The 19,892-nt window shown below is 40.8% G+C and overlaps 1 protein-coding gene across 1 annotated transcript in view; it reads left to right on the top strand.

The window, feature by feature from the left end:
- The window catches only part of LOC111158908 (potassium calcium-activated channel subfamily N member 2), a 147,859-nt gene that overhangs the window by 112,902 nt on the left and 15,065 nt on the right, over positions 1-19,892 (top strand). The window contains exon 5 of the mRNA XM_022521232.1: positions 10,846-10,956. Coding sequence (XP_022376940.1) covers positions 10,846-10,956 — 111 coding nt within the window. The remainder of the gene's footprint in view (positions 1-10,845; positions 10,957-19,892) is intronic.

Here is a 19,892-nt window from a genome sequence, read left to right as displayed (position 1 = left end):
AAAAAAACAGACCTGCTAATTGCAGAGCCTTTCCCCTTAAGCTTCTTAGAAACAATTTCCTTGGTGTTTCTTTTACGCAAGATGTTCTCCCCCCACCTTTTTATTGTTGAATCAGGTATGACTCAGGGTTTGTGCAAATGGTCTAATACGCCATAGATCAGAACCAGATGGGAGGTCAGCCTTGCCTGGGTCTTGCAGTATTTCTAGCTTTCCTCCCTTTTTTCTTTGTCCTCAGGGTCTTCAGAGCCTCATCTGACAGCACAAAATCTTTTATTGAGTTGAACTACTTGCTTACTTAGGTTTCACTAGGGATCCTACTTTACAGAAAAAATAGGAGTTATACTCAACCTTTCATCTATACGGACCCAAAGACGTTATGTTCCCTGAAGTTCACAGTGACTTCGCTGCTGCCCTCTAGCTTCACGGTGAAACAGACTCTGTTCTCAGGCTGAGGAGGTCCACTCCCTTGTAAGGAACAGATGAGACTTTTTAATTTTTTATTTAAATTCAATTTAGTTAACGCAGAGTGTCTTATTAGTTTCAGAGGGAGAGTTCAGTGATTCATCAATGGCATATGACATCCAGTGCTCATGACATCACAAGGCCTCCTTAAGGCCCATCACCTGGTGACCCCTTCCCCCCCACCCCCTCCCCTCCAGCAACCCTCGGTTTGTTCCCTAGAGTTAACAGTCTCTTATGGTTTGCCTCCCTCTGTTTTTGTCATTTCTTATTTTTCCTCCCCTTCCCCTGTGTCCATCTGTTTTGTTTCTTAAATTCTGCATAGGAGTGAAATCGTATGGCATCTTTCTCTGACTGACTTATTTCACTTAGCATAATAACCTCTAGCTCTAGTGGCAAGATTTCATTCTTTTTGATGGCTGTGTAATATTCCATCGTGTGTATATACCACATTTTCTTTATCCGTTCATCTGTCGATGGACATCTGGGCTCTTTCCATAGTTCGTCTATGTGGACATTGCTGCTATGAACATTGGGGAGCAGGTGCCCCTTCAAACAGACTTATTTCTTAACTGGCCCCATCAGAAGTGGTTTACTTGCGTGTCGACAAATTCATTAACCTTGGACTAACCTACATGAAATGCTTCATGGAGTTGGATTGTGTCTATCCTTAGACCAAGCAACCTCCCACAGAGTCGCGTCCCCAGAGCGATCTTCTGGGGGTGAGTTTCTGGGAATTGATTCCATCCCGTGCAAACTTTCTGGGGCTTGATCATGTGTGGCTCAGGTTACCTACAAATGGATATGAAGAGTGTTTGGCTGACAGTGAAGATACCTAGAAGAAGCTAAGTTGTCTTCCTAGCCCATAGATATGGTTAGTTTCCTTTAAAAAAGTGTCTGACAAAACACCTTTCATCTTGTTTTGTTCTTTGGCTTTTGTTTCAGGAAACTTAAATACCAGTTTGTCACTTCGGGATTATCCAAGCCAGACACGACTTGCTTTTATTTTAGGCGTTTATTTGCCTATTCCCCCTCGGGCTTTTGCAACGCATGTTTAGGTAAAATGCACAATGTCAGATTTCCCATGGGCCATCTCTCTCTCTCTCTCTCTCTCTCTCTCCATCTGGTCCCTACTAAATTGTGAAAAAGAAATACTATTTACAATACTCCTGAGAGAGGACAGGGTCATCCCTGAATCATCTTGTCTATTATCTCTGAAGTGCTATATTTTTTGTGTTCTTTTATATTTGAATTTTCTGGTTTTTGTCTTTATGAAATTGATAGAATTTATAGCTTTATGTGGTGGGGGTTTTTTTCCACTTTGATGTAAGATATAGTCAATCCAAATGCTAACATCTACAAAGACCATTCCCCATTTCAAAATGTACACATGAAGAAATGAGCACTGGCTTTCTTCATAAAACTAATGAAACTAATGAATTATTTCATGACACCTTTTTAGATGTGCACATTTCATTGGTTAAAACCCCAAAATTAAACGGTAATTTGAAATTTTTTAAATAGCTTAATTTGTGTCGTGAGTGATATTTTTGGGCTCCAAAGACATGAAGATTAATCTGCAGTGCTCTGGGCAAAAATATATTGTGAAAAAATGAGGAGAGAGAGTTTTCCAGAATATTTCTAAGAGACAAACAAATGGCCTTATCAAAAGCAAAACAAAACAGAACAAAACACCTCTCCTTGCCTGAAATGTCAATTGTGAATCCAAGACAACCATGCAAAGCTTTTCTTGTAATTTTTACAGTGTTGTATGCATAAATGATGATGGAAATGCTTAAAATAAGATGATCTTAGATACAGGTACCACAGTGTGATAGATCAGACAAATCAAGCAGAAATCTCCTTCTTACCCACACCTACCTAATAGTAAAGCTGAAGACACAAAGATCTCTTCCTCGCTCCTGGATAGTGTCTTAAAAACACAGACTCCCAGGATTGCTTAATGGTCACTCATGACCCTTCCAGAGAAAGCCATGGAGGTTGCAATTACTTTTTTCTCTTTATCCATCAGTCTTTCCTCTGTGGGGTCCTACCAAAGACTTGATGCTTCCGCAGCCAATGGGATGACCTCTAAATGGCTTTCTTCTTTTGGCTGAAGGTGCTGGGCAGACATCGCTGTCAGATCATTGGAGTCTTAGCTTTTCATCAGTTGGAGCTGGTTTCTCATCATGTCCTACTTGATGTAGAGCAGGTAGTTGTTTTGCTTAGCAATTATAAAGTTATCTTAGCTCTGCTTTCATATCTGTATGTATAGACAAAACACAAGCTAAAAGCTCTACTTTCCCCTTACTTAGGAGTATATAGGATCATTTCAAGAGAATACAGTTTCATTGGTGAAAGGGTATCTCTTGGCTTATAGGAGAATGAAGGTCATTAAGTCACTTAGCATTTTTGCTTGTCTATTTCTGTAGAATTATAGCATCTCCCATGGGCCCTTTACCTAGAATATAGATGACAAGATTTTTTGGCAAAATTACCTTAAAACAGGAAGTATTATCTGCCCCATCCTAGGGACACAGGTTATTACCTGATAAGCCATTTCCCATGGATTCATCAGCACATGTGGGTCCAGTTCACAAGTGTGATCTAGCTTCCCCCCAACCATTTCTGCAGTTTGGAACAATTTAACAATCATGACAGCAGTGAATCGTTCAAGTTTTATTCAGGGAACCACAATAACAAAAAAGTCTATTTTTTATACCACATCAGGATGAGAGTTTCAGATAATAAATCCTTTTACCCATTGTTGAGGAGTCTTTTTTTAAATTTATTTAATTTTTTCAGTGTTCCAAGATTCATTGTTTATGCACCACACCCAGTGCTCCATGCAATACGTGCCCTCCTTAGTACCCACCACCAGGCTCATCCAACTCCCCACCCCTCTCCCCTCTAAAACCCTCAGTTTGTTTCTCAGAGTCCACAGTCTCTCATGGTTTGTCTCCCCCTCCAATTTCCCCCAACTCCCTTCTCCTCTCCTTCTCCCAATGTCCTCCGTGTTATTCCTTATGCTCCACAAGTAAGTGAAACCATATGATAAATGACTCTCTCTGCTTGACTTAGTTCACTTAGCATAATCTCCTCCAGTCCCGTCCATGTTGATACAAAAGTTGAGTAGTCCTCCTTTCTGATGGAGGTGTAATACTCCATTGTAGATATGGACATCTTCTATATCCATTCATCCGTTGAAGGGCATCTTGGTTCTTTCCAGTTTGGTGACTGTGGCCATTGCTGCTATGAACATTGGGGTACAGATGGCCCTTCTTTTCACTACATCTGTATCTTTGGGGAGGAGTCTTGATGGAAAGTCACATGGTGGCTCAGTCAGTTGCCAAAGGTCAGTTTTCATCCTGAGGGGAAAAAATGCTACATTGCTCATTTAGTCACAGAGTCTTCCAGAACACAGCCATCAATTAGCCAGAGCTTATAAAGACAATGACTGCTATTCAAGAGGACTAAACTGAAGGTCTGGTTATATTCTTCCTACTTTCTCTCTCTCCATTCAGGGATTTTTTTCCCCCTGCCAGGGGACAGAGAAATCCTGAGAAACTAGAGTAAAAGTCAGTTCCTGGTATTGCTTGTGTGAATAAACAAAAAACAAAACATACAAACAAAAAACCCACCCCAGGATACTTTTTGTAAGTCTTCTAGAATTTGACATGACGTGTTTAAGATCAAATAACTTCGAAGAAGTTTTTCGTTTGCTGGGGTCTTTCTGGTGTGTTCGGTGAATCTGAGGAGAGCCCATCTTTAAATTCTTCAGATCATTTCTATGTTGCACAGAGGAATAGGAGGGGTTGATGGACCTTCAGTCAGAAGGCAGAGTTCTCTGCCAGTGCCCTAAGCGGACCTTCATGTCTCCACAGAGACATTTCTTCAGAAATATAATAGCAGCTTTCCAAGTACAGACATGTCGAGTCAGAAGTTGTTGTGACCTTCTAGCTTCTGACTTGTTGCCTCCACCATTCCACCTGATTTTTCTAAACTATCAGCACTTTTATTTGGCAGGACTACCGTTCCTGTCTTTACAACACGTGCACTCACCCTGGCACTGTCACTAACAAGGAGATTGAAACCCGGGCGTGACTCATCGTTGACGACCAGTTTTAGGCACTGTTTCTTTCTTTCCAACCATCAAAGCGCGTGAATGAGCTGAACCAGCAAATCACTCTAACGGAGACTTGGGTTTTGTAGGTCTGGGTTTTTTGACTGAACTCAAAAAAACCACACTTACCTCCTCCCCTCTTCTACCGGTTGAGGACAGCGGACTTGACCTTTCCCCTCCCATCAGCAAATACCAACTCATCTTTAAAGAAACTCAGGGCAATCTGTCTTCAAAATTACCTTGACTGTTGTTGATTTTCATGACCCGAGGAGATCTTGCAGAATTCCAATGGGATAGAATAGGAAAGCTGAGTGGTTTATAGAATTTTAGTTGCCAGAAGTGATTGGTTGACATAGTTTCATGAAAAAAAAAGTGTATCAGACGAGCGCACTAAAATGTGTTTATTATTCTGTGATACTGGATCAGTCAACCCCAGGGACAGAGAAATGGGCAGTATTTCCAAATACTCATTTTATCTTCCTTTTGGAGGATATGCGGATATTTTCAAGTTAATCGGCCTTAAAGCTGTTTTATTAATTTGGGTGTATTTTAAGGAAAAAGCTTGATTTTTTTTTTCAAATTAACTGTATTTTGGTAAATTTTAATTACTGTTATTCGAACAAATTGGCTATCACACTCAAGTTTTGAGCTTTTAGGAGCTACTATAAGACTTGCAGGAGGAGAATTAATTTAACACTGGAGTATTTTGAACACTCGCATTTTTTTTCATTAGTCATTTTTGGTGAGGGTGTGGATCCTGAAATTTCTAAAAGAAAATTATACATTCCAGTGTTTATGTTACATTTGTGGCAGGTGCCTCTTTAAATAAGAATCCAAACCTTTACCCAATGTGCTATTAAAGTATTTCCCTTCTCCATAGGCTCGTATTATCAGCTTGTTAAATCTTGCTCTCCAAAATGGCTTTCCAAAATGATTCTTGAAGGAATCCACCAGAAGAGCAGAACCAGGGGACCTGATGTAAAATGATGGTGGTGCCTTGAACTTTTCAAACATCGTGCAGTAAAATGACCTCGGGGAGAATGAATTTCTTCCTGAATATTCTGCAGTCCAACGTGCCTTACGGTTTCTGTGCTCTGATGAGGAAATGCAGAATGGAGAAAAGGGCTGTATTTTTTTCATTTGGCAGTACCTCAGACCCTCCAGGTGTTGGGGTTCCACTTCTGCTTTATGCTGATTATCTGGTATAGGGCAGTGAGCTTTAGTAATGATCTCTTCTAAGGACATGGTCTCCCTCCTCTCTCTCTCTTTCTCTCTCGCAACGTGTAATTTGTTGGAAGGAAAGGTGACACAGCAGCTAAGGAGAACCTCCTCATTTTCCTTGAGTCTATCAGCTTCGTAAACACACCCGTGTTTTCCTCGTGTAGTCGGGAGGGGCCCAAGCATCTTGCAGGTACGGGCCAGTGATCTGCTTCGTTCTTCCTTCATAACATGAACGAAAGGGGAGACCAGGAACCAGGATATATTTTCTGACTTTGGTGAAAGGAAGATGACTCATCTTGGTAAAGGCATACAGGGATCTTCCTTTCAGAGAGTAACATATGTTCGACCCAACTGTTTCTACATCCATCATGATGACGACATGCTTTGGAGGAAATGTTGTAGAAGCATGTTTACTTTCATCTGTCTTCACTTCACGGAATGGAATGGACAATAACGTCATGCCGTTACTTAAATCTTTAAAACCCTTCACGTGGGTGGGGATTTCCTTGGAACCTGGGAAGCTTTCATTTTGCATACCTCTACAATTTTTTTTTAAGTTACTTTTTTGAAACCCATTCTATCCACGTGGAGTCCTTTGATGAATATTAAGAACCTAGGGATGTAGGAATTTATGGCTGCCCTAATTAAAACAAAACTAAAGGAGTGGCTGTGTTTGAACAGAGGGAGGTTTCTAAGTGGCCCTTGAGGTACCATTTCAAGGGTACAGTTGGGATGATGAAGTGACAGGTACGGGTAATAGTTTGAATAACTCCTAAACTGTTAGACTCTCCTGCTTTTGCACTTTGCCGCACGTACTCATTTTAGTGCACAAGACTTGCAGCGAGCTAGAGAACGCTGAGTGTGTGTGTGGGGGGTGGGGGGGACGAAAACCAAAAACAACAACAAAAAAGAGCACAAGAATAAACACAAATAAAAATCGACCTTCAAAGGCTCTTGATACCGGTGATTTTCCACTCCTATTAGGATGTTGATCTCTTTCCAGAAGGATCTCAGCAGTGGCCACCTGCCAGGGGAGAACAATATTCAACTTTGAGTGCCAGCCGCCGCTCACAGCTCCTCTCTCTCTAGCAGTGGAAGCCCCTCAGATTTTTACACTCTCTGCTTATGCGGAAACCACTGCTGCTCTTGAATCTCGTTACTGAGTGATGAGCACCTGGGAGCAGTGTGCAACATGTGATCCCATATTTCTCGAGCAAATAGTAACTACAGTGGGCAGGTATGGGTGGCCATCTTGAGTGGCCGCTGTTTTTTGGTTAGCCCCTTCCCAGTACACCAAAACTATTTAGATGTTGTGGCAAATGTTTGAAAGTGAATAGCACAGATGTGTATGCTTTCAAAAAGTCATTCTTTTTTTAAAATTGAGAGTATAGGTGATGTATAATACTATGTTAGTTTCAGTGTGTGCCACAGTGAATCGACATTTCTATGTATTAAGATAGGATCACCAGAAGTCTAGTTACTCTCTGTCACCATAAAAAGTCCTCACATTATTATTTACTATATCCCTTAGAATGAATTCCATAGGGGCGCCTCGGTGGCTCAGGGGGTTAAAGCCTCTGCCTTCGGCTCAGGTCGTGATCCCAGAGTCCTGCGATCGAGCCCCGCATTGGGCTCTCTGCTCAACAGGGAGCCTGCTTCCCTTCCTCTCTCTCTCTGCCTGCCTCTCTGCCTACTTGTGATCTCTCTCTGTGTCAAATAAATAAATAAAATCTTTAAAAAAAAAAAAAAGAATGTATTCCATGGCCCCAGGATCTTTTTATTTGATAACTGGAAGTTTGTTTTCTATATTTGTCTGTTTCTGGTGTGTTTATTTGTTTCTTAAAAATTGTACATATAAGTGAAATCATACAGTATTTGTCTTTGACTTCTTTCACTTAGCATAGAAACTTCTAGTTCCATCCATGTTGTTTCCAATGGCAAGATCACATTCTTTATGGCTGAGTAATATTCCATCAGAAGTGGGTAAATCCTCAGAAGTGGGATTACTGGAGTGTAGGGTAGCTCTATTTTCCATTTTTTGAAGAACGGTCATACTCTCTTTCCTCAGTGGCTGCGCCAACTTACATTCCCACCAGCAGTGCACGAGGGGTCCTTTTCCTCCCCGTTCTAGCCAACACTTGTTATTTCTTGTCTTTTTGGTAACTGCCATTCTAACAGGTGTGAGGTGGTATCTCATTGTGGATTTGATTTGCATTTCCTTGATGGTGAGCATCTTTTCATGTATCTATTGGCCGGCTGTATGTCTTTCTACAAGAAACATCTATTTGGGTTCTTTGTCCATTTTTAATCGGGTTATTTGGTTTTTCTGGGTGTTGAGTTGTATTATATTGTATTATATTATATTGTATTATATTAACCCCTTATGGGATCTTACTGGATCTGCCATTTACAAATATCTTCCTCATGCAGTAGGTAAGTTGTTTTTTGCTTTGTTGGCGATATTCTTCATTGTGCAACCTTTTTAGTTTGACGTTTGACGTTGTCGCACTGTTGTCCTTGCCTGAGGAAACAAATCCAAAATGTGATGCTCAGGGGGCTAAGGGTTTAGTGCCAATTTTTTTTTTCCTAAGAGTTTTATGGTTTCAGGTCTCAAATTTAGGTCTTTAATTCATTTTCATTTTATTTTTGTGGATGGTTTAAGAAAGTGGTCCACTTTTCCAAGATTATCTTTTGCCCATTTTTTATTCTTGTCACCTTTGTTGTAAATTGACCACTGAAGCCTGGGTTTACTTCTGGGTTCTTTATCCTGTTCCATTGATCTTTGAGTCCATTTCTGTGCCAGTACCATACCATTTTGATTGTTGTGTGGTTTGTGATCAGGGAGCCTGACACCTCTAGCTTTGTTCTTCTCTTTCAGTACTGCTTTGGCTATCAGGGCATTTTTTTGTGGTTATATACAAATTCAGGGCTCATTTGTTCTAGGTCTATGAAAAATACCATTGAAATTTTGATAGGGAGCCCTGAATCTGTAGGTTGCTTTGAGTCGTATGGATATCTTAATTCTTCCAATTCATGAGCACGTCCGATCTTTCCGCTGATTTATGTTCCATATCTTTCATCAGTGTCTTACATTTTTCAGAGTACAAGTCTTCTACCTCCTTAAATTTGTTTCCAAGTGCAGATCCTTTTTAAGCGGTAAAATTCAGAGCACATTTTGTGTATAATTATCTGACTTGCTTGAATATTATGTTGCCTTTAAGCATTACAGAAATAAAATTTTAAAGCAGCCATATAATATTATAGACCTGGATATGCTGGGAGTAATTCCTGTTCCTCAATATTAGATACTGAAGGTGAAATCTACCATGTACATAAGGTGTGGAATTTTCTTTTGTAATTTGTGATTTTCAGACCTACTGGTAGTGAGGAAAACCAGGTCACCTGGTGGGACTTTGGGGCTCTCTTGGATAACTATCTAGTGAGCACCTTAACATTTTGGCTTACGTAAAGAAGATCCTGTTAAGGGGCACCTGGGTGGCTCAGTGGGTTAGAGCCTCTGTCTTCGGCTTGGGTCATGATCCCAGGGTCCTGGGATTGAGCCCCACATCGGGCTCTCTGCTCAGCAGGGAGCCTGCTTCCTCCTCTCTCTCTGCCTGCCCCTCTGCCTATGTGTGATCTCTGTCAAATAAATAAATAAAATATTTTTTTAAAAAAATCCTATTAAAAACTAGTTTAAGAAGATTCAAGCCTGTTAAAAGATCCACAAGTATTGTAACATCGTGCTGTTGGCACCCCTTTGCCGCAGATTCCTGCCTAAACCCTGCCTTCTTCGCTGTCTAGTGAGACAGTTTGGCCAGTCCTACCATCCTGGGGGCCTCTTGGGGATAGGACTCCATCTGGAGGGCCCAGCCTCCCTTTCACAGGCCTGTTGGTAGGTCCTCAGTTTCCCCCTCTGCTCCCACAAGGTTGGCTGTGCCCAAGATCCATGAGATAACTGCAGTAGCCATGACCTTGCCCGAAAACTAACAACCGAGGTATCCCAGCCCTGCCTTCCTGGCCCCATATGAAATCACTGGCCTTAAACCAAGAAGAACCAACTCCTCATGCATGGGATCGTGGAGAAGAAGGACTCTAATCCCTGGGATACCATCAGTGTCTCGTGTCTCTTCCTAAGAGATCAGCACAGTGGCCTGTAATTTTAAAAAGACCACTGCTGATCTTTTTCAGGAAAAAAGGGAGCCCGCACCTTTCTTAGTACCGGTAAATGTCTGAAATAGGACAGGTATCCCTTACCTTCAAACTTAGATAGTTCTTTTGTCAAGCTGAGATCTTCCCGTGACCTTGAAGTTATGTGTACATGGAGATAATGCATCTCTTTCCATTCCTGGTACAGCACAGTCCACTGACTTGAAGACCTCCCTCCAGTCTTAGCTTGAGAGAAGATTGTGCAGGGTTATTTTTAATGGAATAATGGTTATTTCTACTCCATGCATTTATGCTAATTTACTCAGCTGTTATCTGTTCCTATTATACTCCCAGGTATATAACTGATATGCTCTGTTTCTTAAGAAATCTCTGAAATTTCCACAAGTTGCTCCTTTACCATTTATTTCTTATGATTAAAGTCTGTTTGAGTCAAATATCATGCTTGAGCTCTTATAATACATGAACTAAGTTTTTAAAGCCCCACTTATAGGCCTGCTCCTCGAGGTCGGCCAGGCATTTTTGGTGCTATGTGTTGAGGTCACCGAATGCTACAGTTTCTTTTTTTTTTTTTTTTAATTTATTTGACAGACAGAGATCACAAGTAGTCAGAGAGGCAGGCGGGGGTGGGGGGAAGCAGGCTCCCTGTTGAGCAGAGAGCCTGAGGTGGGGCTCAATTCCAGGACCCTGGAATCATGACCTGAGCCAAAGACAGAGGCAGTGGTTAAAACCCACTGAGCCACCCAGGTGCCCCTGCTACAGTTTCTTATCTCCGGACACTTACATACTTGGTGAACAACATGTTGTTTTTTTTTTTTTCATGTGGCTGAGACCAAATGTACTGACTTATGGGGGTTCTGTTCTCTTCTGGTTTTCAGGGTGCTGGTTGCACAGCCCTGGTGGTCGCTGTGGTGGCAAGAAAGCTAGAACTTACCAAAGCAGAAAAACACGTGCACAACTTCATGATGGATACTCAGCTGACCAAACGAGTGAGTCATCAATCACCCTTGTGTCTTCCAAGGGACATTACCGTGTGGCTCTCCACGTTGGGCAATATGACCTCTATCTTGACCTCTGAAGCTGACACGACGTGCTTTAGCGTTAAGGCCTTCTTGGAATCACTTCCATTTTTTTTTTTTCCCCTGCATGTTGAGAACGGACTTGTTCTAACTTTAGGTCAGGGAGGAAACAATTGGACGACCTTGGTATTTACTCAAGGATCAAAACAGACCACATCAGTCTAACTAACTAGGTGCACTTAACATTTACGTTTGCAGGATACAAGAAGGGACCAATATTTGATTGAATAGGAAGGAACACACGTCAGTGTCATTGAGAAATTTTATGGGGAAGTGATTCAACACGGTCCTACTGAGCTTCTGTGCGCCAGTCGCTGTTCTAAAGCCTGGGGTTGCGACGACAGGGAGAACCAGCCAGTAACTTTTAGGACCCCCAGGTAGTACCAGAGATAGGCCCTTTCTCTGATTTATAGGCTGTCCAGGAGATGAAGTACAGCATCCCCATGGGAAAATATGGTAGAAAACAGTAACCACGGTGTTTACAGAGCACTCCCTCTGGGTGAGGCTTGGCTGCGAGCATGTCACCGCTGTAAACTGGGTTATGGGGAAAGTGGTAGTATTAGGCTTGTTTTACAAATGTGGAAGCCAAGACACAGAGAGGCTCGGTAACTTGCTCAGAGTCATCCTATCAAGGAGGGAAAAGATTCTTACCCACTCCCACTCTATTTTTAGCCTCTCTGCATAGGTACTGGAGAAATCACAATGAAAGTTCAGATAACTCGATATTATTTTACAGCAGCGTCATCTTGCTGCGTCACCCGAAGCAGAATCTAATCAGGCTATCATCGAAGTGACAAAAATATGTTGTCATTTGGCGACTTTACCCACAAAGGAGTCCACAAAGGAGAGTTCAAGCTGAGTTGCAGTTTTCAGTGGTTTTACTCATTTTAGATTTAGATTTATTTTTTACTTTTTTAACTCATTTTTACTCATTTTAGCTTTAGATTTACTCATTTTAGATTTTAGATTTAGATTTTAGATAATCAGATTTAGATTAGATTCCACTCATTTAGATTTTGTCTGCAAAAACCTCAGCTCATTTGGTAAATACTTCCTAATAGATCCCTCACCCTGACGCGCACATTTACACACGTGGATAGTGTTTACGAAAGGGAAACATGGATTCCAATTGCCTTGTCCTTCTCTGAGTCACACGTTATCGTGAGACCTCATTGCATTTGGAAGGTCCTCATATATTCTTGAGGATCTAAGCCGCTCGGTTGCAGATGCCATCCTCTTGGCCTGGGTGTGCCCCTTCAATGTCTTCCACCCTCTGGGTGTCTCTCAGTCTCCAAACTCATGAACGTTCGTGAATATTACAGAAAAGCACAAGGAGAGATCTAAGTGCAGAGCTGAACGGAGGGTTAGGATTCTTGTTGCTTTCAAAAATACACCAGGAAATGACTATGGGACTATGAGCCCACATATAATCCAAACTTGGAGTAGATGTTTTATGGATCTCCTAATGGGCTTGTTTGGAAGAGTTCCACACTGTACGGTTCATATCTAAGAGTCCAAAGTTGTGCAGTATTGAAAGAACTCTTCCACAGACCCCCTTGTATAATCCAGAGAATTTTATTGTGAAGATGCTACATTATGAATTTCCCAAGAATTACCTTAATGCCACACAGGGGTAGAAAATTACATTAAAACACCCTAATAGCCCATACACCATGTAAATCTTTTCAGCAACAAGAACAACAAGATCCCAAACGAGAGAAACCAAGTTAGAATGTTGAGGCCAACCAAACTCCCCGGGTTTCATAAGCAAGTATTTAGTTCTAACTTGAGAAGGAACCATGTAATTGCTTTAGATTGACTTGGGGCTCCAGCTGTTCCATATCCTACTTACTGAGCAGAAGGATATTAAAGCCACAGTAAAATACCTTTGATGGAGAGATCCGTGCTATTTGGACAGGTCTCCAGAATCATGTGGGAGACATTCCAGGTTGGTTCGATCATTTAATTGGTTTAGCTCGGGGTCACTCAGCCTCAGCATGATTGACCTTTGGGAGTGGATAGTTCTCTGCTCTGCAGCTGTCCTGGGACCTTGTTGACTGTTGAGTAGCATCCTTAGTAGACTCGTGACAACCAATAATGCCTGTAGACACCGCCACATGTCCCCTCAGGGGACAGCATTGCCCATGGTGAGATCCGCTGCTTTAAGTTATTCCCTGGGGATTTGGAGACTGGGACAATCCTCATAGCAGATATTCTTTGTGCCTACTCAACTTATTACAATCTTCCTGGGAATAACATGTATTTAACAAAAGTACCCTGTGTACCTATTATAGTTGAGGTTCTGTGTTACCTACTGAGGATGTAGAACCGAAATATCACAGGGTACTTTAAGCTTTTACACTACTGTGCCTTCAGCAAGTCAGATGAAAGGTCTGTTTGTTTGTTTTTCTTTGCTTGGCAGAAAAATGCACTCATGTTCTTGCTTCTTTTGCTCATGAGCCCCCTCAAAGCCCAGTCCCCCATTGGAGGACTGTGGATCTCGAGAACTTCCTTTGGTTTTTAATGAATGGGTCTCATTTCCCCAAATGGACCATGTGTTTTGATCTTACAGCATCTCTGTTACAAGGTCTTACAGACTTTAGTTGGACTCATAATGCACCACTATCTCTAGGAGTTTCTTCATAGAAAGCTTTTTTGGTAAGCAGTACTATCCTTATTTCAAATTTCACATTCTCCACCGTGCTTTATTAATTCTGTTATCTCATTGCTACTTCTTAAAAGTTGAGCTGCTTTCTCTTATTACTTGGGACAGAGGTCTCTTATAGGCCCAAGAAAGGCATTCCAGCAGGCCTGTCAACAGCTTGAATTTTTATGAGCAAAATGTCACTAAGTACAGTTACAAATGTTAAAATGGCATTAGAATCAAACATAAATTTCTCAGTCGATACAATATATGAAAATAATAGCCCTTTTATAGTCCTCTTCAACTTAATGAGTATCATTTACTTGACACTTGATTCCATTTCGTTATTTATGGAATTTCTAAATGGGCCCATTTATAATTGTACCTTTTTAAATAAAAATTCTAAAATACTGGACGATGACAGAATAATAGGGTCCTGAGCTCACCTCTTCCTCTGGATACACCGAGGCTACCACTACAGATAATGCAGCTGACTCTGAAAATTCCGTAAACACTAGCAGAACAGATCTTCTGCGGGTAAAGACTGAAAGAAAAAGCCACATGGAGAAGGGGCAAAGATGTGGTTGAGAACCCAGTCTCCTGCATGGCGAACCACAGGATGGAGGGACATCACAGGCACAGAGACTCTACCTAAGGAGTAAGGCCATCAAACCCCACATCAGGCAGCCCATGTTACTGGGGACCTGTACCACGGAGATGAGTCTCCATAAGTTCTGAATTCATATTGGTAGGAACTTTCTCCAGGACTAGAAGTGCTGGTGGACACTATTTTCTTGCCCTCCTTCAGCCTGGCTGGCAGCACTTTGCAGGAAACAATTTTGGTCCTCTCCACCTACCTTGCTGGCACTGCTCATCCAACTGCACTGAGTGAGCATCCCCCTGAAGCAACTATTGCCCCCTGGGAGGGGCCAGCCCCACCTACCTGTGGGCCTAGAGTGGTCAAAGCCCAGGCAAAACAGGAAGACACATGCTGCCCACAGGGGCATCTCTAGTACCTGGTTCTGGTGACCAGAGTGGACTGTGCTACTGGGAACCACAGGACACTTTCTACCTAAGACCAATAGTACTTCCAACACCAAGAGACACAGCTGATCTACCTAATACATTGTAACAAGCAAAAAGAGTCAAACAAAATGAGGAGGCAGAGGAATATGTTCAAGAAGAAAGAAAGAGGCAAAACCTAAGAAAGACGTCTGAACCAACAAAATGGAGATAAGTAATCTACCCAATAAAGAGTTCAAAGTAATGGACCTAAATTGGGATAAACTCAGAACTTTAACAGAGACCAAAAATATAAAGAACTAATCAGAACTGAAGAAGACAGTAATAAGAGAAAAACACACTAGAGGAAATCAAGAACAGATCAAAGGGTACACGAAACAGACAAATAACAGAGTAACTCATAGGGGTCCCAGAAGCAACAGAGAGAATGGGGGCAGAATACTTACCAAAGAAAGAAGAGCTGAAAACTTCTCTGACCCAGGGGAAAGAAACAAATCTATAGGTCCAGGAGGTACAGAGAGACGCAAACAAGAGGAACCCAAAGAGGCCAATATCATGACACATATTAAAATGACAAAAATTGCAGATGAAAAGAGAATCTTAAAAGTAGCAAGAGAGGGGCACCTGGGTGGCTCAGTTGGTTATGTGTCTGACACTGGAGATCAGCTCAGGTCATAATATCAGGGTTGTGAGACAGAGCCCCACATTGGCCTCCAAGGTCAGTGTAGAGCCTCCTTAAGATTCTTCCTCTCTTGGGACACCTGGGTGGCTCAGTTGGTTAAGCCGCTGCCTTCGGCTCAGGGTCATGATCCCAGCATCCCGGGATCAAGTCCCACATCAGACTCTTTGCTCGGCAGGGAGCCAGCTTCTCCCTCTGCCTCTGCCTGCTACTCTGCCTGCCTGTGCTCGTTCACTCTCTCTCTCTGACAAATAAATAAATAAAATCTTTAAAAAAGAAAAAAAGATTCTCCCTCTCTCCCTGCTCTCCCCAACTCCCACTCATGCTGGCTCTCTCAATAAATTATGTAAGTAAGTAAGTAAGTCATTAGCAAGAAAAAAGCAACTAGTTAGGTACAAGGGAAACCCCATAAAGCTATTAGCTGAGTTTTCAGCAGAGTTTGCAAGCAAGAAGGGAGGGGCATGAGATATTCAAACTGCTGAAAGGAAAAAAACCTATACCAACAATATTCTACCCAGATAGTTTATCATTCAAAATTGAAAGAGACATCAAGGAGTTCATTACCACTAAACTGTCCTTATAAGAAACATTAATTGGACTTCTTTAGCTCGGAAAGAAAGGTCTTAACTAGAAGAAAATCTTGAAAGGAAAAAGTTCACTGGTAAAAGCAAATATATAGTAACGGTAGTAGATGAGTCACTTACAAAGCTAGTATGAAGGGTCACAGACAAAAGCAGTAAAGTCCATTACATCTACAGAAATTAGTTAAGGGATACGCAAAATAAAAATATGTAAAATATGTTATACATATAAAATATGAGCGACAGAATAGAAATATAATGCTTTTATTGACTGATTGGTTGGTTGATTGGTGATAGAGGAGGAGAAAGAGAATCTCAAGCAGGCTCCATACCCAGCACAGAGCCTGATATAGTGCTCAATCTCACAACCCCGAGACCCTGACCTGAGCTGAAATCAGGAGTCGGATGCTTAACAGACTGAGCCATCCAGGCACCCCTAGAAAGGCAGTGCTTTTAGAATGCTTTTGAATTTACGCGACCATCAACTTACTATCGACTATCATACACACTGGATGTTACATATGCACCTCATTGTAACCACAAGCCAAAGACCTGTAATAGGTGCACACAAAATAAAAAGAATCCTAACATAAAGCTATGAAAAGCTATCAAATCAGAAGAGAGCAAGAAAAGAAGAACAGAACTCCAAAAGCAATAGGGAAACATCAAAATGGCAATAAGTACATGCCTGTCAACAATTTAAGTGTAAATGGACTAAGTGATCCAACCAAAAGTCACAGGATGACTGAATGGTTAGAAAAATAGGACCCAGCTATATGGTCCCTACAAGAGACTTGCTTTCGACATAGAGACACATATAGACTGAAAGTGCAGGGACGGAAAAAGACATTCCATGCAAACGGAAAGGCTAAAAATCTGGGGTAGCAATACTTAACATCTGACAGAATAGACTTTAAACCAAGAAACAAAGAAGGGAATTACATACTGATAAGGGGAACAGTGCAACAAAAGGATATAATTCTAAATATCTATATACCCAGTATGTGAGGACCTAAATACGTAAGCAAATATTAATAGACATAAGGGAGAAGTTGACAGTAATACAATAATGGTAGGGGACTTTAATACCCCCACTTGCAACAATGGATAGATTATCCAGACAGGATCAACCAGGAAAGAGTGGCTTTGAACACACATTAGACCAGGTGGACCTAACAGATATATAAAGCATATTCCACCCCCAAACAGCAGAATACCCATTATTTTCATGTGCACTTGGGACATGCTCCAGGACAGATCACATATTAGGCCAAAGAACAAGTCTCAATAAGTTTAAGAAGATTGAACTCATATTGAGTATCATTTCCAAACATAATGCTCTGAAACTAGAAAACAATTACAAGAAAAACAGGGAAAAGCAAACCACGGAGGCTATACAACATGCTACCAAATAACCAATGGGTCTAGAAAGAAATCTAAGAAGAAACTAAAAAAAAAAAAAAACCTATAGACAAATGAAAATGAAAACACAACAGTCCCAAATCTTTGAGATGCCCTGGAAGCAGTTATTAGAGAGAAATTTATAACAGGACAGGCCTACCTCAAGAAGCAAGAAAAATCCCTAATAATCTAACCTTACATTTAAAGAAACTAAAACAAAACAAAATAAAACAACAACAACAACAAAAAAAAACAAATAATGCCCAAGTTAGTAGAGGGAAAGAAATACTAAAAATCAGAGACGAGAAAACAGTGGAAAGGACCAATGACACTAAGAGCTGGTTCACTGAAAAGATAAGGGAAATCAATAAATCCTTAACCAGACTCCTCAAACAAAAAAAGAGAAGGACTCAGATATATAAATCAGAAATGAAAGAGGAGAAGAAACAACCGACATGCCCAAAATACAAAGGATTATGAGAGACTACTGCAAAAAAATATACACCAACAAATTGGACCACATAGAAGAAATGGATAAATTCCTAGAAACCTATAGTCTTCCAAGACTGAATCAGAAAGTAGGAACCTTGAACACATCAACTACTAGTAAGAATACAGAACCCATAATAATATAAACTCCCAACAAATGTCTAAGAGCAAATAGCGGCTTCATGGGTAAACTCTACCAAACATTAAAAGAAGAGTTAACACTTACCCTTCTCATACCATTCCATAAAGAAGAGGAAGGAATGCTCCCATATTCATTCTAGGAGGTCAGCACCACCCTGATTCCAAAACCAAATGAAGGCCCTACAAAAAAAAAAAAAAATAGAAGACTACAGACCAATATTTCTGATGAACATTGATATCAAAATCCTCAGCAAACTATGAGTAACCACATTCAATAATACATTAAAAGGATCATCCACCAACAAAATAAAAAGGCCATCTGTTACTGAATGGGAGAATATATTTACAAGTGATGCACAAATAGGGGGTTAATAATTCAAAATATATAAGGAACTAATATAACTCAATACCAAAAATCCAAATAATCCAATTAAAAACTGGTTAGAGGGCCTGAACAGAAATTCTCCACAGAAGACCCACAGATGGCCAACAGGCACATGGAAAGATGCTCAGCCTCACTCACCATCGGGAAAATCGAAATCCATATGGTTAGTATCAAAAAGACAAGAGATAACAAGTGTTAATGAAGATGTAAAAGTAAGGGGACACTCATGGACTGTTGGTGGGAATGCAAACTGGTACAGCCACTATGGAAAATGACACAGGGATGCCTAAAAAAAATAAAATGTTAAGTACTATACAACCAATTTCTTTCACTTCTAGGTATAGAAAACGAAAACACTAATTAGAAAAGATATATGTACCCCTATATTTATTGCATTTTTAAAAATAGCTAAGCTATGGAAGCCATGTAAGTTTCGATCAACAAATGAATGGATACAGAAGATATGAAACATACATACACAGTGTAACATTACTTAGCTATAACAAAGAGTGAAATGGTTGCAGTTTGCAATAACAGGGAACTAGAGAGTATCATGCTAAGTGATATGAGTCAGACAAACACAAGGTACCATATGATTTCCTTCATAGGTGGAAGTTAAGAAACAAATGAAAAAACAGAGTTAAAAAGAGACACAGACCCAAAAACAAGCAAACAAAAAACAAAACAAAACTAGGCTTTTAAATACCCAGAGCCGACTTGAGAGTTGCCAGAGGAGAGTAGGGTTTGGAGATGGGCAAGGTAGTTGAAGAGGATTAAGAGGTACAAACTTCCAGTTACAAAATGAGTAAGTCACGTATGGCATCAGGAACACAGACAATATCCTTGTGACACCTTTGCACAGTGACATGAAGACAGTAAGGGCACAAATGCCGAGCATTTGGTAACACAACTGTCAAGTCACCACATTGTCCACACCCAACTAACGGAACACGGTATGTCAACTACAATTTAAAAAAAGAGTTCAAAGATCTGAAAGATTAGGAATAACTTCTGGGACACAACCAAGAGTAAACAAGGACCTAACAGCCATGCAGAGTTACCAAGAGGAAGGTTCAAGATCCAAGTTCAAGGGTGCCACTTATGGCTAGAGAAAACTGCAGCTATCCCCCAAAAACACTGCACAGAAGAAATCTTTTTTCCTGGTGGTCACCAAGAATGATTACAGACATTCTGAAATTGGAATAGGCTTGTCAAAAAAGCATAAGTATGAATGTCAAACAGTTGATTATTCCTTCCAGGAAGAAATGTAACTTTCCAAGCCTCCCATTGTGTCTCTTAACCGCATTGAACAATCTCCATGAAAAATTATTTTCCGTGCCTGTTTCCAGAGGAACAACTGCATATAGAAACTGTTTCTCTGAGGGACAACCTTAGCCACATAAAATACTATGTTTGAAAGTGGAGCACACCATTCATGGCTCAGTGTATATTGGGGGAGATCGTCCCACGTAATTCTAAAAGTTTACACGCCACGCTGTAATT

This window comes from Enhydra lutris, unplaced genomic scaffold (genome assembly GCF_002288905.1).
Source record: "Enhydra lutris kenyoni isolate GAN:26980312 unplaced genomic scaffold, ASM228890v2 scaffoldscaffold64, whole genome shotgun sequence".
Classification (NCBI taxonomy): Eukaryota; Metazoa; Chordata; class Mammalia; order Carnivora; family Mustelidae; genus Enhydra; species Enhydra lutris.
The sequence above is the reverse complement of the archived record's forward strand: the minus strand, read 5'-3'. Positions and strand labels throughout refer to the sequence as shown.